General features: G+C 38.1%; 1 protein-coding gene across 1 annotated transcript; it reads right to left on the bottom strand.

Annotated features, from left to right (window-relative positions):
- On the bottom strand, positions 1-23262 carry PLSCR5 (phospholipid scramblase family member 5; the record flags this gene model as incomplete). Its single annotated transcript, XM_080696600.1, has 7 exons — positions 1-39; positions 2060-2221; positions 6182-6343; positions 10095-10315; positions 11950-11992; positions 18148-18329; positions 23250-23262. 7 exons carry the CDS (start codon positions 23260-23262, stop codon positions 1-3), a joined length of 822 nt encoding a protein of 273 aa, XP_080552726.1.
- Positions 23263-26146: the final 2884 nt, after the last annotated feature.

Raw genomic sequence — 26146 nt, 5'->3', positions numbered from 1 at the left:
TTATAATCCAGCTAGCGAATGTTCAAAGAACATAAAATCCTACAAATAAATAAACTGGATATGAGTGAATTTACAAAAGGCAGGAATTAGGATCAAGAGTCTGACATGTAAGCTTTGATTATATAAAGCAATTATATTTCCCAGTGGTTTTCTGCAGGATATAATTTATCAGGGGGAGAAAAACTGCAAAGTTTTAAGCTTTCCGACACTGACAGGTCGGATTTTCAGACCATAAGTAACTTGGAAACCTTATCTAAATTAGCACTGTATCATCAGTCAAAATGAAGATTTTTTTGGTGAAATTAGATTGTAGATACACTAGGTCAGTGTAGGAAGTTGTAATGGGCACCTGCCTTTGAAATGATAATATATATGAGCAAGTAATTTACTTTGGAAATACACTGGAGAAATTGTAAAAGCTCTATTGGCAAAAAGATGCAAATGTTTTTATAATATGCTTTTTAAAAAACAAGTGGATAGGTGTCACTATCTATTCTCAGTGAGTATGTATCCCTCTTAGACGCTTCATCTGTCTCTATTTCTGTGCTAAATTAGGAGTATTCATCAGCGGTGTTCCCAAGGTATTAATTTTATTCAATATGTTTTCCAAATATCTTTAGAGGAGACTCAGTCACTACAAGCTGATGTCATTAATTAGCATCATACATGAATATACTCATAAGATTTAAGATCCTGCAACTCTGAAGAACAGGAAAATATGGGGAAGAAGGTTGTTTTATTTTAAAACCCCATGAGTTTTTGTTTATAGCAACCCAATTCACAATAGCCAAATTATGAAACCAGGTATCCATCAACAGATGAATGAATAAAGAAAATGTGGTATATATCTACACGATAAGAGCTTTACTCAGACACAAGAAAAAAAATAATTGTTATTTGCAGAAAAAGGGATGGAACTAGATAATATTATGCTAAGTGAGATGAGCCAGAAAGTCAAGGGTGGTATGTTTTCCATCATATGTGAAACCTAGAGAGACAGGAGACACAGGGACTTCAGATTAGTGACGAGAGACAGGAGTAGAATGGCGGAAGGTATTGGAGGTGGAAGAGGAGGAGGGAAAAAGGAGATCAAGGAAGTAAACATTTCAAATAATGTTATGTCCATGTACGAAGGTATCACTGCCAATCTCACTAAATGCACAGAGAAGGGGAAGATCAGGCTGAGACCCAGAGGGAATCATTACCAAGTGATGTGTACATATCGCTTTGAATCTCATTATGATATATAAACACAATCACCAAATTCATAAAAGTATTTGAAAAACCTACAAAGAGATACTACCTTACACACACACACTCACACACACACAAAATACATGAGATTTTTTTTTTTTTTTGCAGATTTGGGGATGGAACCCAGGGGCATTTGACCTCCAAGCGACACCCCCCTTCCCTATTTTTCATTCTTTGTTTTGAAACAGGGTCTCACTGAGCTGCAAAGGGCCTCTCTAAGTAGCTGAGGCTGTCTGCGTACTGTGATCCTTCGGTCTCCGCCTCCCAAATGCTGGGATTACAGTTTGGGCCACCAAGCCCGGCTGGGAGTCTCTAATAGTGGAGAAGGTAAGCTATAAATTTGTGTCATCTCATTATCTATATTCAGATTGGAAGGGCAAGGAAACTGTTCTCACCATCAGAATATCATCTAACTCACTGTTAAGCCATAAAATGATCCTGATGTGTACACTGGGTAAGTCGCGTAGGACTTAATGTTCACATCTTTCCAGTTAAACTGAAAAATAAGCTGGAAAACCTTGATTGACAATGAAAGGAAGGGAAAACTTTTTGAGTTTTTGAGAAAATGGCGAGAAAGATAGATGGCGCATCTATCCTTGGGTGTTATGAGGACACTGGAGAGGGGCTAATAGAAAGGCTTTTAACTTCTGGTTTCTGAAGAACATTGGCCCTTGACATGTGTGGTTAGCCTTCCGTGCACAAAACAGCCGCTGCAGGTCAAAACGGGGTCAACTGGAAAGGGCTCTGCGGCGGATGGCAGGAGAGAAGGAGGACTGTCACCCTTGCTGTGGAAGGTCACACTTACAAAGAGAAAACAAGCACCGATCATCGCTGCCTTGACAGTCACATCTAGATCCGCGGGAATGTGAACGCCAAAGTTGTCAGCGTTTGTGAAGACGTTGTTCACAAATCCGGACCAGTATTTGGAAATCTTCCCAATGGTAAGTTTTTCGTTAATGGTTTTCACCTTGGAAAAAAAAATCATAGGTATTAAATATAAAGACAAGAAGGGATGGCTTTATATTCTTCAGTCTATTTACTTCATGAGAGAGATGAACTAATTTATTCCTCATCAAGCAGTGATAATCCCACCAGGTGTGGTGGCACACATCTGTAAGCCTAAATTTTGGGAGGCTGAGACAGGAGGATCGCAAGTTCGAAGCCAGCCTCTGCAATTCAGCGAGTCCCTGTTTACAAATAAAGAAAAATTGGGCTGAGGGTATAATGTGGAGGTAGAATGTCTTTGGATTCAATCTTCAGATCACACACACATACACACAAAATAATAACTAATTAATAAAAGTGTCAATTCCACTTTGTTCCACTTGCTTTGTTTAGCCTGCAACTGTAAATTTAACTTTCCAATTCACTCTTCAAAAAGAATGCTGTTCTGATGGTTTTCTAATCCACCATAATTCCTTTCTTTTTCCTTTTTTGTATGCAGGTTGAGAAGATAATAACAATAAATAATTAAGACCTGACTGCCACAAGATGGCAGCAGGTACATGATTCTGTTATATTCCCTGATAATCGAGGTAACTCCTTTACCTGTGGTACAGATTTTAAACTCCAGTACTCCTATAAAAAAAAATAAAAACAGCCGTGCATTTTATGCTTGTAATCCCAGCATTCGGGAGGCTGAGACAGGAGGATCGCAGTTCACATCAGCCTCAGCTACTTAGTAAGACCCTTTGCAACTCAGACCCTGTTTCAAAATAAAGAATAAAAAAATAGGGCTGGGGGTATAGCTCAGAGGTAGAATTCCCCTGGGTTTCATTCCCAGTAGCGTCAAATAAATAAATAAATAAATAAACAAAATAAACAAAAACAAACAAAAGCTATAAACCAGTTGTAATGGTGTGGCCCTGTAATTCTACTACATGTGAGGCTGAAACAGGAGAAGCACAGGTATGAGGGCAGCCTCAGTAATTTAGGGAGCTCCTTGGCAACTTAGCGGGACCCTGTTTCAAAATAAAAAATAAAATAAGGCTGGGGTTGTAGCCCCAAAACAACCCCTCTACCAGCCCCGAATTCTCTACCCCCTCTCTATACATATATTAAATATATATACATATATGTATATATGTATATATAAATATAGATTTGTGTGTATAATGTATATGTATATATGGTTTTTATATATACACTTCATATATAGAGTTTATACATATATTTATTTATATATGAGAACACACACATGCAGATATCTTTGAGAAGGAGCTAATTAAAATAATTTCTAGGTATAATTTTAAACTTTAATTTTTTTTTACTGCTGAGATTTTAGAATTATTAAAACGTTTAAGCATTATTCCCCATTGCTTAATTATACTTTTCTTTTATAATCAGGAACTTGCTAAGTCATTCCTTTTTAACTCACCCTAAGTCCCATTTTTAACATTAAAAATTCTCCGAGCATTATTAATGTATAATGCAGAAAATTCGGACCCATCTGGCATCAAAGACGATCAGTCCTTCCCTGCCGGAAGAAGTCTACCTTTTAACTTTATGAACTGTGCATTTCTGTTCCCTATTTCCAAGCTGCTGCTGAAAGTTATTTAATCTAAACTTTCACTTTCCATATGGTGGCAGAGGATAGAAAATAGAGAACATTACTAAGGGGACTGCCATACTATGAATACTAAAACTATTACATTGAAATCCCCCTCAGTTCCTTTACTCCTAAGACGCCATGCCAAATCCTTTTGGAATGGGTGGATTCGGGACGTCTCACTTAGCACAATTTGCTGTGTGTTCAGTGTGTGTGGTGTTCCTGGAAGTCTTAAAAATGGTATGTCTTGGGGGGGGTGCATGTGAATAAATGAATAAAAATTAAGTATGCCCTTTTAAATTAGGTTGTCTCTCTGCCCAAGATGTTTGTCTAGAAGAATCTATTAAGATATATCATCATACTGTCACAGATTGAGTTTGCAACTACCTATTTTAACATTTAGTTACAGAAAATTCAGACTGGATCGCTTAGCAAACAAATTTAGTAAGCCTTACAAATATAGCTTTTTTTGTTTGTTTTTAATATGGGGGATTGGACCTCTCAGTTCCACCCCCCAGCCAGACTTTTTTTTTTTTAAACAGGATCTCCCTCAGTTGCAGAGGGCCTTACAAGTTCCTGAGGCTGGCCACAAACCTGTGATCCTCCTGTCTCTGGCTCCCAAGATATAGTATTTATTTATTTATTTGTTTATTGTATTGAAAATTGAACCCAGGGACATCCTACCTCCAGCTATACCTTCAGCCCTATTTTTTTTTTTTTTTAATTTTGAAACAGAGTCTTAATAGGTTGATAAGAAGCTCAGTACTCTCTTTGTATCTGTGATCCTCCTATCTCAGCCTACCAAATACTGAAATTACAAGCTTGGGCACCACAGCCAGCTCAAACTTAGATTTTAAATTAGTAATATATGTATGTGTGTGTGTGTGTGTGTGTGTGTGTGTGTGTGTGTGTGTGTGTATCCGGGCTACACTCCCAGACCTATTTTTTAGTTTTGGAAACAGGGTCTCTTAAGCCAGTGCGCCTGGCTTCGAACCTGCGCGATCCTCCTGTCTCCGCCTCCCAAGCACGGGGATTACAAGCGTGCACCACCATGCCCGGCGTTAAATGAGTAATATTTTAATGGAGTGTTCTTTTGAAATGAAATCTGAACTGGGTTATGTAACCATCACACCTGCAGGAAAGAAGATATATGATTTAGATAAACTATAAACACACACATGTTTGCTTTATACTAATATCTGTGCTTGTAATTTCATATAAATCAAACCCACCAAAACAGGATATACCACTACTTTTCAAAATGAGAAAATATTAACTACCAAAAATCCAAAACCATATGTATATAAAATCATGGTATTCAAGCCGGGCGTGGTGGCGCACGCTTGTAATCCCAGCATTAGGGAGGCTGAGACCTGGAGGTTCACGGTTTGAGGACAGCCTCAGCTACTTAGTGAGGCCCTCTGCAACTCAGTGAGACCCGGTTTCAAAATAAAGAATAAAAAATGGGGCAGGGGGTGTAGCTCGGAGGTCAAATGCCCCTGGGTTCCATCCCCACCTGCAAAAAAAAAAAAAAAAAAAAAAAAAAAAAAAATCATGGTATTCAAAAACTTGGGTTACAAACAAGGCATTTACTACTTTAAGTATAGCAGTATAGTAGCTAAAAATACTTTCAGGAATAGTTTTATTTGATAATTATCATTAACTTAATTTTTAAAACTACTTTGAATAATACATGCAGTTGTCTATAACAGACATCATGACCAAGGTGGTACATTTTTATAGTTTTTTTTTATTCTTGATTTAGTATCTCCAGATTGGTGAGGTTTTATTATTGCTGTGTAAATTATAGGTTTGTTAGGTCATTTCCCTAATACGTTATTTTATGAATTTATTTCATAGTTTGAGTATTGTTTGTTTGTGGTACTAGGGATGAAACCCAGGGGCATTCTACCTCCGAGCTACACTCCCAGCTTTATTATTATTTTTTTTATTCTTTATTATGAAACAGGGTCTCACTGAGTTGCAAAGAGCCTCACTAAGTAGTAGCTGAGGCTGTCCGTGAACCACGATCCACCTGTCTCAGCCTCCCAAATGCTAGGATTACAAGCACGTGCCACCATACCTGGCATGGTTTGAGTTTTTTGTTTTGTTTTGTTTTGTTTGGTGGTACTGGAGATGGAACCCTTCTACCTCCGGGCTACACTCCCAGACCTATTTTATATTTTATTTGGAAACAGGGTCTCTTAAGCCAGCGCGGCTGACTTTGAACCTGCGTGATCCTCCTGTCTCCGCCTCCCAAGCGCGGGGATTACAAGTTTGCGCCACCACGCCCGGCGGTTTGAGTATTTTTAAAATTGAATTATATTGTAAAAATTTGAGACCTAAGTTGAAAACTATTTTTTTGTTAATCAATCATACCTCAAAATCCACATCTCCAAAACAGCCACATGTTGCACAAGGACCAACAATTTTCAAAATATCTTCTTTGTTTGCATCTTGTATTGTGAATTTGGGCTGGAAGGGGTCCCACTTCTGAGCAACATAACCAACTATGGTACCAGGAGGGGCTTGGATTTCTAACTGCAAGAAGATATGGTGATAAAGTGAAAAATGTAAAGTTATTAAATTACATGATAATGCAAATTTACCTCTGAACAATATACTACTATGGTATTATTTTTGTATCTTAAAAAGACTTTCTAAATGTCTGCAGTGACTTTGGGGTTTTTGTCCCTCACATTTTATGACATCTTTGTTATAGAAATAAAGAAACACCCTATATAGAGCCATTTGCCACTATGTGCTAGAAATCTACGACTTACTTCCTGCAAGAATCCAGCCCTGGGCTTTCTTCTGACCCTGAAGAAAGGTTTCTTGGCCATTTCATTTCAAGTACAGAAGTTGATCAAGCATAAGCCATTCACTATTTGGTAACTCATAACTCCTTCCTATCACTTGTAGCTACAACTACACATCTATTTTAAGAACCCTTTGCCATTTATTTATTTATTTATTTGTATTTTTTTGCTGTATTGGGGATGGAACCCAGGAGCATTCTACCTCCAAGCTATACCACAACCCTATTTATTTATTTATTTATTCATTTATTTATTTATGTGGTACTGGGGACAGAACCCAGGGGCATTCTACCACCAAGCTATACTCCAGCCCTATTTTTTTAAATTCTTTATTTTCTTTATTTTTTTATTTTTTTAGTGGTACTGAGGTTCAATGAAACCCAGGGGCATTCTACCTCCAAGCTATACCACAACCCTATTTATTTATTTATTTATTCATTTATTTATTTATGTGGTACTGGGGACAGAACCCAGGGGCATTCTACCACCAAGCTATACTCCAGCCCTATTTTTTTAAATTCTTTATTTTCTTTATTTTTTTATTTTTTTTAGTGGTACTGAGGTTCAATGAAACCCAGGGGCATTCTACCTCCAAGCTATACCCCAAGCCCTATTTTTCATTCTTAATTTTGAAACAGGGTCTTGCTGAGTTGCAAAGGGCCTCACTAAGTAGCTGAGGCTGTCCTCAAAGTACGATCTTCCTGTCTTAGCTTCCAAAGTACTGGGATTATAGGCGTGCACCACCATGCCCAGCTCCTCGTTTGCCAATTATTAAATGTTTATGATTCTTTTTCTTTTCAAATGTTCATCTACTGGCTTCTTAGTATTTGATTAAAAATGAATGCTTCTTACAGAGTTATAGTTATTAAACAAACACCAATGTGATCGCCAGCTATATGTCTTCCAATGGACCAGAAGTTGCACTTTTTTATTTTTAGGCATTTCTTTAGTATCTGACCTTATTTTCTTCCGTGCTTGTGTTATCTAATTAAAATTCTTTTGTAAGATAATTCTGGAATGGGTAGAGTGAAAACAAATGTTTGTCTTTAAGCCAGTTTCCCATCATCTATTCTGCTTTTGTGTTTCTTTGTTTCTTGTTATATTGATAGTCCTATGAGCTTGTCTATAGTGCTCTTGAATAAACTGAAGTGATCATAATTAAACTGCTTAGAATTATTTAGATTTGTTCTGAGGTCACTTTCATTATTTATTTGTTTGTCTGTCTGTTTGTGCTGAGGAAGGAATCCAGGGACATTCTACCTCCGAGCTACACCCCCAGCCTTATTTTTCATTCTTTATTTTGAAACAGGGTCTCACTAAGTTGCGAAGGGCCTCACTAAATAGCTGAGGCTATCTGTGAACTGTGCTCCTCTGGTCTCAGCCTCCCAAATGCTGCAATTACAAGCGTGCACCACTTGTAATTCCAGCTGTATGTTTTCTTTTGAAACTAGGTCTCACTGACTTGCTAAGATGGCTTGAACCTGTTTCAGCTTCCCAAATACTGGGATTACAGGTGTGTATCACTGTACCCAGCTCTGAGTTCACTTTAAAAATACTTGGTTTGCTGGGCGTGGTGGCACACGTTTGTAATCCCAGTACTTGGGAGGCTGAGACAGGAGGATCATGGTTCATGGGCAGCTTCAGCTACTTAGTGAGGCCCTTCACAACTCAGTGAGACCCTGTTTCAAAATAAAGAATAAAAACTAAGGTTGGGGGTGTAGCTCAGAGGTAGAAAGTCCCTGGGTTCCATCCCCAGTACCGCAAAAAAAAAAAAAAAAAAAAAAAAGTTGGTTTGATTTTGACCAAATTAAAAAAATAATAATGGGTAGCAAGATACATCCTATATTTAAGTGACATGATTTAAGACATGAATTATCAATAGTTTTAAAATGAACATGTATTTATTATTATAATGTCTATGCCATTTTGAAGCATATTAACCTTAAATATCTTCATAGGAGGATGAGAATTCTTGGACTTTGTGCACGGTACATGACCCATTTTTTTTATGTGGCCAGGTGTTTGCCTATAAATAGTTGGAGAATTAGGCTCAAGAGATATTGTTAGAAATTGTTTTAAATAATCACCTTTCATATGACTATTTATTGTCCTTGTCCTAAGGATGACATTTATACATAGAACTTCAACAAAGAAGCTTGGAGTTGAATAAGGACATCTATATCCTGCCCCAATTAGCTTTTCTTTTTTTTTCTTTTTTTGTAGTATTGGGGATTGAACTCAAGGGCATTCTACCTTGGAGATACACCCCTAATCCCTTTTTTAATTTATTTTTTATTTGAAACAGGGTCTCACTGAGTTGCAAAGGGCCTCACTAAGTAGCTGAGGCTGTCCGCGAACCACGTTCCTGTTCCTCCTGTCTCAGCCTCCCAAGTACTGGGATTACAAGCATGCGCCACCAGGCAGGTGTCCCTTATCACCTTTCTGAGGTATGATCAAGGGATGGCGCTTCCGCTGTTTGTACCCAGTTTTCTTAACTGCAACACAAGAAGAATGAAACCAGTTCTTCAGCACACATGGCCTATCAAAATCAGTAAGAGAGTGAAAGTTTCATGTCACTTGGAATTCATCTTGTCAATCTATTCATTGTGATAGGTCTATTAAAATGATAAGGATCTCTGGCTGTGGTGGTGCACGCTTGCAATCCCAGCACTTGGGAGGCTGAGACAGGAGGATTGCACAGGTTCAAAGGCAGCCTCAACTAAAGTGAGGCTCTCAGCAACTTAGGGAGACCCTGTTTCCAAATAAAGAATAAAACAGGTCTAGGAGTATAGCCTGGAGGTAGAAAAGCCGCTGGGTTCCTCCTTCAGTACCAGCACACAACCACACAAAATAAAATAAATAAATAAATAAATAAATAAATAAATAAATAAACAAACAAGAATCTCTTTTACTTTAAAATAAAAAAATTGAATTATTTTCTCTGGAACAATAACACTGTCTCTGCCAAATTATAGAATTTAGCATGGAGTTGGGCAAATAGAATGTGAGATTCCATAGTAAGGAGCAATAAATAAATAATAGAAATATGTTAGCGATCATTAATTCTGTCCTATAACAAATACCAAACCAAGAGAACAACTTAGAGAAATTTAGTATCATTGGCCCTTTCTAGATTTTGCTACTGTTACAGAACACAAAATTGTGTTTGCTTAGTGGTGGAGTTTGTAGACATTACAATGATGTGGGTAACACAGAAGTTAAAGATTTGTCTTAATTGCGTGGTGCACAAGCTGTCTCCACTAACATCACAGAAGACACCATAGTTTTCAGTTGGAAAAAAATAAATCTAGTGACTTACCAAATCCTCAGGGTGCTCTGATCCTAAAAAGCAACATACTAATTTAAATAATTAAAGGCGAATTGCCTCATAGCTCTGGATAAATTCATTTAAAGAAAGAATTGCTACTCTTAAAAATTTTTTTTAAAAAAGACATTCAGAAGCAGCGACTCACCTCTTGTAGGTAGCACGGGCACCAACAGCTGTTACACCTCAGGGGCCTATGGACTGTGATCACCTCTCGACCTGAGTTATCTGTGATCCTCAGGGCGCAGGACCTCAGTGTGGAACAGAAAGTACGATTGAAGCAGATGCTTTCTTCTACCGCAAAGTAAATTCTTTGTCCGAGGCCGTTTTTAATCTCATACTTGTTGGAGGTCTCAGTGCCGAGTATCACTAACAGAGAAAAAAAATTTCACACAATAATGCTTTGACTAGTAGCTACACTTTTATGTGGGTAGAGGAGAGGAGTTGTCTAAAGAAAATTAATTATTTGTTCAGTTTATGGTCTCTATGTAAATCTAGTCCCCTGAAGCAGAGGAAATCAAAGATAAATTTGAGAGCAAAGCTATAAAATTAATTCAATCTGATTCCAGAATATTTTTTTTTGTGTGTGTGTGGGTTTGGGGATGGAATCCAGGGACATTTGACCTCTGAGCTACACCCCTAGCTCTGTTTTTTATTCTTCAATTTGAAACAGGGTCTCATTGAGTTGCGGAGGGCCTCACTAAGTAGCTGAGGCTGTCCGCGAACCGCGATCCTCCAGTCTCAGCCTCCCGAATGCTGGGATTACAAGCGTGCGCCACCACGCCCGGCTCTATAGTACCACTTTTTAGCTAAAGAACTGTTGCCATAAAGAATCTACTCTTCAAATCATAACTCCATCACGGTTACGGAAGTCGCTGGGACAACTTAAAGTGATAGCTAATGATTGCATCTAAAAATCTCCCACTGGTAATCCATCAATAACTGCTGCTACCCAACCAAATATTTTAATTTCAATTCATTTTAGGAATAATAGGATATATTAGGAACAGAAAATTAAGTACTTTGCAGCCAGCTTAGGCTCGTGTATTAATAAAGACTTTGCCTATTGGTGAGTCACTAGGGAAATGATAAAACAGTGCCACTTTGCATGGAGTTCTGTTATTTGGTCAAATTTATTTCCAGTTCTGAAGCTGTTAAGATTTATTTATTTATTTATTTATTTAATTATATTTGCGGATCTAAGGATGGGTCCCAGGGGCATTCGACCTCTGAGCTATATCTCTAGCCCTACTTTTTATTCTTTAATTTGAAACAGGGTCTCACTAAGTTGCAAAGGGCCTCACTAAGTAGCTGAGGCTGTCCGCGAACCGCGATTCTCTGGTCTCAGCCTTCCGAATTCTGGGATTACAAGCGTGCGCCACCACGCCTGGCATGAAGTTTAAATATCTAACATCCATAGGAATGATCAAATACCTTTTATTGTTTTAACCTTAAGTATAATGTTAGAATTTGGATAGTAATAGCACCAAAAACTTAGAGTTTCACACTTTTAGTTTTATTTAAATCACACTAATAATTTTACTTTTGGTTTTGTTAAAAATGGATCAACTGTTCCTTTTGATCTAATTCGAAGTATTTAGAATCTAAGTTTTTTTTTTTTTTTTACTGATCTAAAATACTGATTTACTGATCTAAAAATACTGATCTAAGTATTTTTTTCAGGGTGGTGGTGGTACTGGGGATGGAACCCAGGGGCATTCTACCTCTGGGCTATAACCCCAGCCCTATTTTTTATAATTTATTTGGAAACAGGGTCTCACTAAGTTGCTGAGAGCCTCACTAAGTAGTTGAGGCTGGCTTCAAACCTGTGCGATCCTCCTGTCTCAGCCTCCCAAGCGCAGGGATTACAAGCGTGCGCCACCACGCCCGGCTTAGCCTACCTATTTAACTCTATAGCTTATAACATATTTAGATGTAAAGAGATTTCTGAAAACTAAAATATTTTCAAGAGCTTTAATACACATAGAATGGAGAGTACTTACTTCCCAGAAGTTCCACCTGCTGGTGTATAATTATCAGGTCTAACTGTTAAAGGATGACATAAAGAAATAAAAGTATTACATCACAACACTTTGAAAACCTTTGGGGATATTACTATTAACCTATTGACTATCGTACATGGAATCAGGCGAGTCTCATGTTCTCTTTTCAAATGGCTCAAACAGCTCACGTCTTATAAAGCAAAGGAGGATACATTTTGTTCATGTAAGAATTTTACAGAAACCCTTAATATTACAAGACAGTACTGCTAAGAATAAGGACAGTGGTTAACTCTGCGAACCCTCACTGTGGTAGTGCAAAACAACAGTTGCAGAGGATTTTAAAATAATCTCTAACCTAGGTGTGGGAGTGCCTGCTTGTCATCCCCCTACTTGGGAGGCTGAGACAGGAGGATGCAGGTTCAAGGCCAGCCTCAGAAATTTAGCAAGACCTTCAGCAACTCAGCGAGAACCTGTTTCCAAATAAGAAATAAAAAGTTGTGTTGGGGGGTATAATTTAAAGGAAGAATGCCTCTAATTTTAATCCACAGTAGTATTATTACTACTACAACTACTAATAACAATAATCTGTAAATGATAATGCCAAAGATGTTTTAAAACTCCCTAAAGTTTTTAAAAAAATGAAATGACATAAATGTGACTTGAATACTTCCCCTCTCCTTTCAATCCCTCCATCTCTGGTCTCTGTGTCACCCAACAACTCATTCCTCTCCATGAGAAAGTTTGATTTTGTTTAAGATGAAAGAAGATATTTTATACACATTTTTCATTCATACTGTTTTTCGGGCTTGGAAAAAATAGAAAACTTGTGGATGTCAGCACAATATTGAGTGAACTGGAGAGTTTTGCCACTAATCATGTGACCCAATATTTGTCTTATGAAGTTAAAAATACTGTTAGTTTGCAGAGATAAAATATATAGAGAGAGTTAACAAATGACTGTGTTAAAAAGGTAGGCAGTGCAAATTCCTTTCTTACAAGGAATATGAAGGCTGTGTTCTTAGAGTAAAATTCCTTTTGTGTAATTTAAGTTCCATCCTCAGCCCTTGGAAACCCACTCAAATGAGATTGTGTGTGTGTGTGTGTGTGTTGTTGTTGTTGTTGTTGTTGTTGTTGTTGTTGTGGTACTGGGGGTGGAACCCAGAGGCTTACTACCTCCAGGCTATACTCCCAGACCTTTTTTTATATTTTATTTGGAAACAAGGTCTCACTAAGTTGCTGAAAGCCTCACTAAGTAGCTGAGGCTGGCTTCGAACCCATGTGATCCTCCTGTCTCAGCCTCCCAAGCGCAGGGATTACAAGAGTGCGCCACCACGCCCGGCTCAAATGAGATTGTTAACACTGGCAATGCTGCTCATTATTGTATTTTTTTCATGTTTTATCTTTTATTTTATTTTAAGATCTTCTTCCCTTTATGTTCTGTTCACATTAACAAAAAAAAAAAAAAAAACTCTCAAGGAAATGTTAAGCCAAACCAATAATTGCTAAAATTTGTTATTGATTGGACCCCACAAACCCAGAAGAATTGAAGCTATGCTATTTCCTTCTTTCCCCCTGAATATCCTGAAACAAGGATAAAACTTATTTCATTTTCTCTTTTTAAATCTTATTATTGAGGCTGGGCGTGGTGGCGCACGCTTATAATCCCCACGCTTGGGAGGCAGAGACAGGAGGATTGCGCAGGTTTAAAGCCAGCCATGCTGGTTTTAGAGACCCTGTTTCCAAAAAAAAAAAAAAAAAAAAAAAAAATATATATATATATATATATATATATATATATATATTTATGGTCTGGGAGTGTAGCCCAAAAGTAGAAGGGTTTCCAGGAACCCCAGTACCACACAAAAAAATCTTATTATTGATAAAAGCGTGCTATCAGATTCTAAGACTCCACATGCAATATCTCCCCCAAATAATTTATGATCTTAAATACTCTAAAGTCATGATAATTGTGGCAAACTTCTCAGCCCTATTTTATTTTTTGTTTTGAATCCATCTCACTAAGTTGCTGAGAGTCTCACTACATTGCTGAGGCTGTCCTCGAACCTTCAATCCTCCTGTTTCAGACGCCCAAGTATTGGGATTACAGGCATGTGTCACCATGTCCACCTGCAAAATTAAAATACATCAGAAAATGTTTTAATAGTGTATTGCATCATAAAAGTGCATCATTTCATCTTCTGGGAGGAAATGGAGACTTGTGGAAAACTTGTATAAAAAGAAGGGGTAAGCCGCCGCAAGTATATGCATGGAGATTAGTAGTTGTTGTCTGTATAATATGAGGATGGAGATCTCTTGGGTCAGGGCTAAGGTTCCTGCGTTTACACAATTTTATTATTGGTGTCATGGATTAAATTTTAGTCTCAGCAGTGTGAAATCATCGATTTGGATCAACCCTACAATGAAATGGAAGTTGTACCTTTCTCATGTCCAATACTAGCAGTTGATAACTGAAGGACTATCATACGGTAGTAAGTGTACGACATATTTGAACATAATATTCAATCCCTACAAATCGGAGAGAGATAACTACCATTAATATTACACATGAGAAAACGGTCCCAGGTAAATTAAGACATTTATTCAAGATCACAAAGCATGTGGATGTCCACTAATTCCCACATGCGAATTTCTACTCTGTTATGTTAACGATGTTACTAAATTAAACTTAGTAACTAGGGAAAGCGATTCTTAAGTGACACCGTGACACTCAAGCGCCTTTGCTCCCTATCTTCCTTACTCTCGTTCTTACCTCTATTCTGTAATAAGATTTAATTTGACTTCTTTCAGTGGCAAATGTCCTGGATTGAGGGTCTTGGTTTGGGTTATTCTTGGTTTCCTTTAGATAGCCCTCAGCCACCTATAATCCATGGTCCAAATGAGCCCTCTGAATCCTTTCCCATTGGTGGAGGAACTAAGACGTGTTGGAAACTTTAAACACACTGAACTATATATTCAGGTGTCAGGGCAAGTAAATTATTCTTTGAGTGACGGAGGTATAGAAATGAAAATGCAATGACCGCCTTGAATATCCAGCTTAAGAATTTTCAAAAACATGAGGTTGATAGGTACCATTGATTTCACTTGATATATGCATTTCAAAATAAATTGCATATTTATGTGCGGCATTGCCTACAAGTGACTAAATTATAGGAATTATTCTTGACACCACAGGATAAAATGTTTGACTGTTATGAACATGCAATCCAACCTAGAAATAATCCATTAATTTTATTCTTTGATTTAACCTCTGTTATATATATGCATATACTTATTTTCAGATTCTTTTTGAAACAATATTTTCAATCATCATTGAATAGACTTGATTCACAAAAAACATAGTGAATATTTAAAAAATGAGCTATGTGTGTGTGTGTGTGTGTGTGTGTGTGTGTGTGTGTGTGTGTGTGGTATTGGGTACTGAGCCAAGAGGCAATCTACTACCGAGCTACACACCCAGGCCTACTTTATTTTTTATTTTTTGTTTTGAAACAGGGCCTCACTAGGTTGATGAAGAATCTTACTACTTGCTGAGGCTGTCCTCAAACCTGTGATCATCCCATCTCAGCCTCCCAAGTACTGGGATTATAAACATGAGCCACCACATTCAGCTTAACTTTGTGTGTGTGTGTGTGTGTGTGTGTGTGTGTGTGTGTGTGTGTGTGTGGTACTGGTAATGGAATCCAAGGGCATTCTACCTCTGAGCTACACTCCCGGCCCTATTTTTTATTCTTTATTTTGAAACAGGGTCTCACTGAGTTGCAGAGGCTGAGTATCTGAGGCTGGACATGAACTATGATCCTCCTGTCTCAGCCTCCCGAATGCTGGGATTACAAGTGTGCACCACCACGCCTGCCTTATCCAGCTTAACTTTTTAAATATAGAATAATTTTTATTAGGTTTGCCTATTTATTTTTTGAAGAATATAGTATTTCTAAATATTCTTAATTTTTATTTACTTTGTTATATCTTTTAGTTCAAAGTTAACATCTAAAAATTCACTTAGCCAGGCGTGGTGGTGCACGCTTGTAATCCCCGCGCTTGGGAGGCAGAGACAGGAGGATCACGCAGGTTCGAAGCCAGGCACGCGCGCTGGCTTAGGAGACCCTGTTTCCAAATAAAAATGTAAAAATAGGTCTGGGAGTGTAGCCCGGAGGTAGAAGGGCTTCCAGGAACCCCGGTACCACCAGTAATGATAATAACAATAATAATAATAATATAAAAATAAAATAAAAATTCACTTAATTTTGTGTCTTTTACAGATTCATGGTATAACAATTGAAATGCTCATTCTCTTATATGTGCTCTGGTTTAAGATGAATAGGTATCTTGTAATATCCAGTGAGTAAGTTATCAATCCCTTCAGAAGTAAAATGCCCCAAGATTTATGGCATATTTTGTTCTCTTAGAAAGATTAGGAAAGGCGTATTGTTGGAAAAACGTGCTATGTTTTAGACTGAAGTCAAGAAGTTCATATCTCTACCCATGCGGTGTTAAAAAAAAAAAAATGTTTGGATGTCAAGCATCTGGCTCCGGGTGTCCGGGTGTGTCATCGTTCATGGGTGGAAGAAGAATATGTGGTGACCATATGTGATCGTCAAACCTTAGCCCTCTGGCACTGCTATATCACTTTTATATTTGGCAAAACCTTGTCTGACAACATTCCCAAACAGCTTGCAGCAGTTAATCAACTCTAGTCAGCTATTACAGCTGATCCTTTCTGCAGATGGAAGCCGGTAGGTTAGCTTCTCCAGCTCTTTTACATATCTCCCTGAGCTCTCCAGTCTCTAAAGTACATTTGTCTGCCAGTGGGTTCCTGGAGAAGGCATCTGCAATTATAAACATTTTCCCAGGAACATATGCTGCATGCAGCTTAAAGCCTATCAGGCATAACAGAAATCTCTTGTACCTTAAGGGAATTAACACAGAGATTTGATTTTGATAAAGGAGATAGACTTTATGGTTTGAAAGAATGCCAAACAAGCTGAAAATTGTAGCAAATGTGCTGACATCTCAATATTAGTGTAAGCGTATTTCTAATCTTTTATAGAATGAAATAAAACAACAATATATGTGTGTTCATATACATGCATATATACACATACATGTGTGAATAGCAATTGCTATTCATTTGCCATATAATTCAGATCTCTTTCACAGAATGCTGACAAGGCTTCAATCACTGTTTCCTCTACAATGATTAGAACAACTGTAGGTGACAGCAATATGATCTTTGAACCCACTGGTTTAAGGTGCACCAGTATCAGAAGATGCTAACATTAATTTGATAATATGCTTTCCCTTCCGGTGCTTTCTTTTTATTTATTTTTCTTTTTTTTGTGTAGGTCTGAGGATTGAACCCAGGGGGCGTTCTACCTTGTAGCAACACCCTCACCCTATTTTTTATTCTTTATTTTGAGACAGGGTCTCACTAAGTTGCAGAGGGCCTCACGAAGTAGCTGATATTGCCTGCAAACTCCGATTCTCCTGTCTCACCCTCCCAAGTATTGGGATTGCAAGTGAGCACCACCACGCCCAGCTGGGGTATTTATTATCTTTCTTGAGGTTCAGTTGAAGGGCTGGATTCTTAGCTCTTTGCAGAAGTTTCCCAAGTATTTTGAGACTCAACAAATGTTCTCTCCTCTATATGCCTGCATATTTTTACAAGTGTGTTTTTACCTGGCTTTTTTTGTTTTGTTTTTACATTCTTTATTAACTTTTTGTTTTGCTGTTTCAGTTGCCAAGATGTTCAGGCAAGAGGGGCTAGGGTTTCTGCTTTTCCTATGCTTTGAGTATAACAAGCACTCAGTAAGTATTCTTTCATGAAATAGCTGTAGGTGACTTAGACATATTAGACAGATCCTTGAGGATATATTTACCAACACATTGAGCAATGAACAGAAGGTAGATAAATGTGCTAAACAGCTCTATCGAAAATATTTAGTCTTACCACTCCGCCTGAGTAAGGGAAATACAAGTGGCAAAAAGAAAACAAAATCATATTTCCAAATAACAAACATAAATAAAAGCAACATTTTACAATTTCATGACTTTCATAATACTTTTCGGACTTTAGTAAATTATTGATTGAAATCTTTCAGCCTTAGATGAAAAGCAAGAAACCAAGTTTGTATTGATTTTAAGGGGAAAGCATTTGCAGAAATAGAAAGGTATAAATACCTGGCTTAAATATTCTAGACCAGGAGGGACACTGACTGTTGGCAAGAATCTGCTTGGTGGAGAGAGGCCAGGTTGCCATACTTGGTTCCTGGGATTTGAAGAAGAGACCTGAAGGCTTTGGTCTGGGTCTACAGCTCGAGGGAGAAAACCAGGCAGACCTTTATTTTTTTGGTTCTGTGCATCTGCAAGAGAATTAAAATCTTAAACATGTATTTTACCTGGTGTGATGGTGCAAGCTTGTAAACCCAGCACTTGAGAGGCTAAGACAGGAGGATCTCGGGTTCAAAGCTAGCCTCCTCAACTTAGCGTGGTTCTCGGCAACCTAGTGTGACTCTGTTTCCAAATAAGAGATAAAAGCCCAGTGTGGTGGTGCACGCTTGTAATCCCAGCATTGGGGAGGCTGAGACAGGAGGATCTGGATTTGCGGACAGCCTCAGCTACTTAGTGAGGCCCTGTGCAACTCAGTGAGACCCTGTTTGTAGGATGCTCCTGGGTTCCATTCTCAATACTGAAAGAAGGAGAGAGAGAGAGAGAGAGAGAGAGAGAGAGAGAGAGAGAGAGAGAGAGAGAGAGAGAGAGAGAGAGAGAAAGTGGAGAATCAGGCTGTGGGTTGTAGCTAGGGGGTAGCATGCATCTGGGTTCAATCCCCAGGACCAAAAAAACAAAAACAAACACACACACACACACACACACAAAAAAAAAAAACCCACGTATTTAAATTTCATTGAATCCTTCTTCAAATATTTGTTACTTCATAACTCAGTAGCTTTTCCCCCGATGACTCTCCTTTCAGTGCCCCTTTTAGGATTTTTCCTACTCAATGCTATCATGATTTGACTAGTTAGTCAGAGATCAAGAATGTGGAAGGTTGTCGGTTCTAGTTATGAGATAAAGTTGAATAATTTTGCCAAATTAAATGCATATATATTATGCATATATATTAATTTATATTTTTATATATTAATTAATATATTAATGAATGTATACTAATGTATGAATAAATGCAGTTATGCATTTACTCATACAAAGAGAATGTTTATAACAATTACACAAAGATTTGAATAAGCACTCTCATTACATCTCATTATGCATATGCTAAGATTGGAGGGGCAGACACATCTTTAACAGTGGATTCCAAGGGTCTCACTTCAGCAATGATAGCCAAAGTCACAGAAGTTTGGATATGAGAGGGAGATTTTTCTGTATCTTTTAAGTCTCAAAAAAAGAAAGAAAAGTAGTCAACTGAATTTCCTTCGAAGATAATAAATTTTCCATCGTTAAAAAAATTCAAAGACCCTGAATAAGCACTGAAAAGGGAATAAAAAACAGACAAACAAACAACCCAATAAACTGCGGAAGGAACACAGACAACCAACCAATGGCCCTTTGTGAACTGACATGAATCGATTCTGGTAATGACAGGCTCTTTGATTTTGTGTGCATATGTGTTAATAAAAGACACTTGCCAGATGAGTCCTTTATTTATTAAACCTGAAGGAAATTTTTTTAATTATTAGTATAGATAGCTAAGTTTATACTGGTCTGTGACATTTGGAATTTGTACAGGATATGCTTTAAAATTAGAACCCAGTGGGGGAAAAATAGCATTTGATCCCATTCACATGGAGTTAATAATACTATAGCATAGCACCTTTTTCTTTTTTATCCATGAAGATCCTATTCTGAACTTTTTTTTCAGATCTTGGGCAGAGGGAATAGATAGACATTAGAACCCCTGTTGCTTGCCCGGCGTGGTGGCACACGCTTGTAATCCCCGCGCTTGGAAGGCGAAGACAGGAGGATCGCGCAGGTTCAAAGCTTAAGAGATCCTGTTTTCAAATAAAATTATAAAAAATAGGTCTGGGAGTGTAGGCCGGAGGTAGAAGGGTTTCCAGGAACCCCTGTACCACCACCACCAAAAAAAAAAAAAAAAAAAAAAAGAACCTCCTGTTGCTCTTGGGAAGGGGCCCTGCAAATGGAATTCCAAGTGGTAAACCTACAGGAAGATGACAGGACATTTTGTCAGAATTGGGAGAGTAGCCAATATGGCTATAACTTCAGGAAAATATTAAAAGGCAGTAGGCATCCTTTTTCAGTATTAATGCCAAAAGGACTGTTGTCATTAAGTTTCAAAAATACAGAGGGAAAATTATGATGTATATAAAATTCAAAATAGTAGTTTATTTTAGGAATAGATATACATGATTATTAGTCTGAAAGAGAACTTTATGGCGTGCCAGAAATGTTCCATGTTTCACTCTTCCTGGTGGTATATGAGTATATCTTTATTTTAAAAAATTATGGAAACTAAGTTTGGTGTTCTTTTTGTACTTTACTGTATATTTGTTATACACATGTATTATCCTGAAATTCCAAAAAGATGTAAGATTAATTTCTTTTTTGTTTTCTTTCTTTGGGGCCTGTGTGTTTGAGGGTACTAGGGATCGAACCCAGAAACATTCTACTTCCAGATATACCCCTGCCCAGCCCTTTGTTTCTTTTAAATTTTGAAACAGGGTCTTGCTATGTTGCTTACAGGTCTTACTAAATTGGTGAAGTTGTCCTGGAACCTACAATCCTCCAGTCTCCATCTCCTGAGTACTGGGATTAGAGGCATCTGCCACCATATCGGGTAAGTCAAAAGATGGACAAACTCCCCATGTTTTATCTTGCAAATGGTGTCTTTGCAATAAAGCGCAGTAGCTTATAACTTATCTTGCGAATGATTCTATGTTCCTGACCCAAGCCTTTTAGGTCCTTGGACCTCACAGTAAGTCCGGAGACATTGATGTACTTGGAGCCCAGATTATCCCTTGCTCAAAGTCTCTTCAGGAGTGGAATTTGCCTTGTCTCTCCATGAGACTGTTAAGAGAGATTAGTATTCTGAGATCACTTCCTCCCTTCTCTGGGCTATCAGTTCATGTTGCAGCAGCCTTTGGTGAGATCATCCTGGAAACTTTTGTTTTTTTTCCTCAAACGTAAAGTTTGAGAACTACCTGTTCCTAAATATGTCTATTTGTATTAAACTAGGGGTTGCTGGCCACACTCGTGTTCGTCGGTTCAGCCTGCCCTTTGTTTGGGGAGTACAGATTGACCTGCCTTTAGATGCACAAATAACCTGTATTACCTGTGGAGATGTTACCTGGCAATATGACTTCATGGGCCAGAGAACATCACAAAATTGTAAGTGATATCTTTAAATAGGCTTGAAGAAAACTAGCCTTAAATCAGTGAGACCCTGTCTCAAAAAACAATTAAAGGCTAAAAAATAGGGCTGGGAGTGTGGCTCGAAGGTACAATACCCCTGGGTTCCATCCCCAGTAACACACACACACACACACACACACACACACACACACACACACACAACACACAAATTAGGTGTATAGTGATAATAATCCAACGTGTGCTCTCAAACAAGACTCTAATTTAAAAGTTAGCTTCTCTGTGACTTCAATTATTTTACACAGTACAGAGTTTATTACAGGTGTTCTATCCATGCCAGGTGTTAAATTTTGTGAGTAGGTTACACAAGAGTGTTAGTTTTTCACCCAAAGTTTTGCCTGTAAGTGTAGTTCTTAAGTCCTTATCATTACTGAATATCAATGCTCTTTTGGTAGGTTAATTATATTTTGAGTATAACTTTGCTTTCTAGTCACACATTTCTTCAAAGACCCAGACCACCCGATGTACAAGGAAATCCTTTGAGTTTCTGTCTGCCTCTGAATTTCTATCTGCTCTTTTAAAAATGTATAACTACTCTATAAATATTTTACGCATCCTGCAACTCTTTACCTTACAGGCTAACCAGGCTGCGTTAACTTTTATTTTATAAAGTGATAAAGAGTTTTCGACTAAGTGTTGGCGTCGGACTTAGTGAAAGAAAGTGTGAGTGTCAGACTTAAGTTTTTGTTTGTCTTCAGATATAAAAAATAAAGCACATTTGTATTAAATCCACGCTCTGGCTGTTTCTTGGATATATTTTACTACTTGCTTATAACTTCTCCCAATGATTCTCAGGGACTGTACGACGTTAAGCGGCCATGAAAATGAAAATATCACCCCATTAGCTTAATATTAAATAGTGTCTGAAGTATGCTTTGATACAGGGGACAAGTAAGCGCATAATTTTTGAATGAATCGTCAGTTTAATTTAGGATAATGTCAACATGTGGACTTGTCCTATTTCTAAATAGACTAAAGATGTTCCACCAATTACAAAACAGAATGCTTTATGCTAAAACATTTTATTCTAACATCAAGTTTAATGGTTTGTTATGGTATAGAATAGAATCATGTTATATTTTAATTCTTATGCAAATTCCATGTGTTCTTAGCGATGCTGTAACTTATTTTCCTAAACGACGGCGCCTCTTGTCTTTTAATTACTTCTTTCAATTAAGACAGCAGCAATAATATTTCCGTAGTTTTAGAGATTTCAGGAAAAACGTGCTAGCTCCCTCTCCTCAAAAGTTCCCAATTGATCTACTTGCTTAAATTAGGTTTTTGTATTTGCTCTCTTATACTTAATTTACTCCTGAAAATATTTTGAAAGATGTTAAAATTCATAAACCAGAAATATTCATTTCTAGTTAATCACATTTAAGATCTAATAACACATCCTACTCTTCAAAACAAACATCTCTGTTCTATATTTTGAACTATAAAAGAGAAATTAAAAATATTTAATGGTACTTCAACACTTTCTAGGTTATATGTGAAAAGTTTTTTTTTTCAGATCTCTTTGATCTTGGAACTTCATCTTTTCCTCGTGTATGATGTTAAATGTTTTTAATTCTCAACATTGCTAGGCAGCTTCTTTTGCTAATTCACTGTTTATATTCATAGCAACCAAAACACTGTTTTACATCTCTGCTTTCTCAGTTTATTAGACAAAATGTGAGTGTGTATGTGTGTTGTAGTTGTTTTCGCAAGTTAATGAAACGTACTCCTTGGAGTTAAATTTTTAAAATGTCATTATCCAAAAGCCATAATTGACAGCCTTAAAAGTATGCACCTCACTGATTAGAGCACTTCAACCACCGTGTCTTTTTAGGCGTAATAGAAGGAAGCATGGGTTAGCTGCCTATATTTGCTCTTACCTTTCGCGGCCATGAAGATCTCTCTGTCACTTCTTCAAAGGCAGCCAGGTTAAAATAAAAGGCTTTTCTCCCTGCAGCAGAGAACGAAAACAGCATGCATAAAATGTCAGAAGGTGTCCGTCTGCCTCCTGTCAGCTTACAAATAACAGGGGAGGGAGCACCTTGCTGTTTCTTAGAGGGCTGGAACTTATCAGTTTCCACCACAGGGGGAGGCGGAGCTGTCATCCAAGGTGAACACTACTGGGAGACCATCCCCAAACTCACTGTCTGGAGGAACCATTCAAACATATTAAGACCAGGAAGGAAAGCACAGGACGTTAGTTTTAAGACTCTAATTTCCACTTAGCTGCTATAGAGGTCTCCAAATAGTCACGTTTGAATTTGCTCTTACATCACAAATAGTCTGTTTCTCATTTCTAGAGGTGAAATTTCTAGAAGTGCTCCAGACTGTCATAAAACATTTTATTAGGTTTAAGATTTTTGCAGTTGTAAATAAAATGCTTTGCATGTTAAAAATGTAGCCAGGCATGGTGGCACACGCTTGTTATCCTAGCATTCGGTAGGCTGAGACCGGAGGTTCACGGTTTGTGGACAGCCTCAGCTACTTAGTGAGGCTCTTCACAACTTAGTGAGACCCTGTTTCAAAATAAAGAATAAAAAATAGGGCAGGGGGTGTAGCTTGGAGGTCGAATGCCCCTGGTTTCCATCCCCAGACCTGCAAAAAAAAAAAAAAATACTTGGACATCATTATTCTAATTTTTCTCTTTACTCCCCCCAAAAAAAAGAAAATAAAAAAGAAGAAAAAGGATGTGTTTTCTACCCTTTAGGCCTATAAATAAATCTTTATTTTTATTTTAAGTTGGTTTTGCATTGGGAAATGCAAGCCTTCAATAACCTCCCGAAGCCAATCAAAGCAAACAGATACGGAACTGCATTGTGTAGTAAAAATGACACCGTGACCTTGACCAGACAGCTTGTATTTCTGGATGGGGCTGCTCGGGTGACCATGGTGCTCCGGTTCTTCAAGTTCCTTGCTCTACAGGGTTTGGTTGGTAAAAGCAGATCATGTAGGATATACTGCATTAGCAGGAACGCCGTCTACTTTTAAAATAGGTAAGTGGTCTCTGAAGACACAATAAAGGAAAAAATTTAAAACTCTCACAGGGCTGTAGGTTGTCAAAAGTTTAGATTGTTCTTATTTGGGAAAAAGAAGGATTTTTGTTTTGTTTCCTCACTGTTTGAAGTTGAAAAAAAACCTGTCTTATTTAATTAATCTCTGCAGGAAAAATGTATAAATATGACTTGTTGTGTGTGAGAGTGTGTGAGTGTGTGTGTGTGTGTGTGTGTCTGTGTGTGTGTGTGTGTATGGTGGCGATTGATCCTAGGGTCACTGAACTATACACCTCAGCCCTATTTTATTTTTAATTTTCATACAGGGTCTTTCTAAGTTACTATGACTTTGAACCTGCCATCTTCCTGTCTCAGCCTCCCAAGTACTGGGAAGACAGGCATGTACCAGCATGCCCTGCTTATCATTTGCATTTTTAAATTAACTTATACTTTTCTTAAATTTAATGTTTTTCATAAGCATTGGCACAAACTTTAATCCAGAGAAACTAAGTTGTTGGTCCTATAAAGTGAAGTATTTAATAAAATCATGGCCATGGTCGACCAGTTAATTTTGACTGTTCTAGACAGAGCCTTACCTTCAAAATAAAAATAAAAATCTAAGTAAATTAAACATATTTGAACTGTGTCTGGGTGTAGCTCCGAGGCAGAATGTTCCCGAGTTCAATTCCAAGTTTAAAAAAAAAAAAGTTGCGGGGTGTGGTGGCGCACGCTTGTAATCCCCGCTCCTGGGAGGCGGAGACAGGAGGGTCGCGCTGGTTGGAAGCCAGCCACGCTGGCAAAAGTTAATGCTCAGTACTTGGAAACCTGAAACAGGAAGATCACGAGTTCACTGGCAGTCTCGGCAATTTAGCAAGACCCTCAGCAACTTAATGAAATCTTGTTTCAAAACAAAAAATAAAATAGGACTGGGAGTGCAGCCCAAAGGTAGAAAGTCCCTGAATTCAATCCCTAGTATTGCAAATAAATAAATAAATAAATATTAATGCTCAAAAAAATTGTCTGGTAAGTCAGCCCTGTTTTTGAACATAACCATATGTAACGAGCTCATGGGCTATTTCAATTATTTCATCTGCAATGGAGACCTTCCAGGCCATGGAACCTGGCAAAGCTATTCTAAGGCCAATGTAGGTGGAATGGCGATTTCATGTCTCATTGGACTCTTCCTTTATCTTGGCAAACACTTCCAACATTGTTTTTGTTTTTGGAACCCGGGGTCTGCCTCATGCCAGGCAAGCGAGCAGCTCCACTTCCAGCCCTGTGGATTTTTTATTTTGAGAGGTTCTCCCTAAGTTGCCCAGGATGGCCTCCAACTTGTGATACTCCTGCTGCAGCCTCCTGTGTAGCTGGAATTCCAGGTGTGTCATTCTCTCTATTGCTGTTTTAAGCGTTTCTCCAGGAGAGGCTTAGGGATTCCTTAGTGAAGCGCTCTGAGGCTCCTTGGGTATTCAGCATACTGCTCCCTGCTGCAGGACCCAGCTGTTAGGATAAGCAGCCCAGTCACACCAAAGATGGCACCTCTCCGGCTTCTCTTCTGGATTGTGCTGGCTACCTCATAGCCAGCCAAAGGGGGCCATGGGATGCCAAACAACCAGTCCCCTGATAACACACTCAGTGGGGTATGAGCCACCCAATCAGTAAATGCCCCGTACTTCTTGCGATCTTCCACTATGAGCGGAAGCCCCCTCCTATTTTCAAAAAATCCTCAGTTGCCTGATATAAAAGGGAGCTGGGCTGTCTTAATAAAGCTCTTGCTTGCTTGCTTGCCT

This window comes from Muscardinus avellanarius (assembly GCF_963383645.1).
Source record: "Muscardinus avellanarius genome assembly, chromosome: 5".
Classification (NCBI taxonomy): Eukaryota; Metazoa; Chordata; class Mammalia; order Rodentia; family Gliridae; genus Muscardinus; species Muscardinus avellanarius.
The sequence above is the reverse complement of the archived record's forward strand: the minus strand, read 5'-3'. Positions and strand labels throughout refer to the sequence as shown.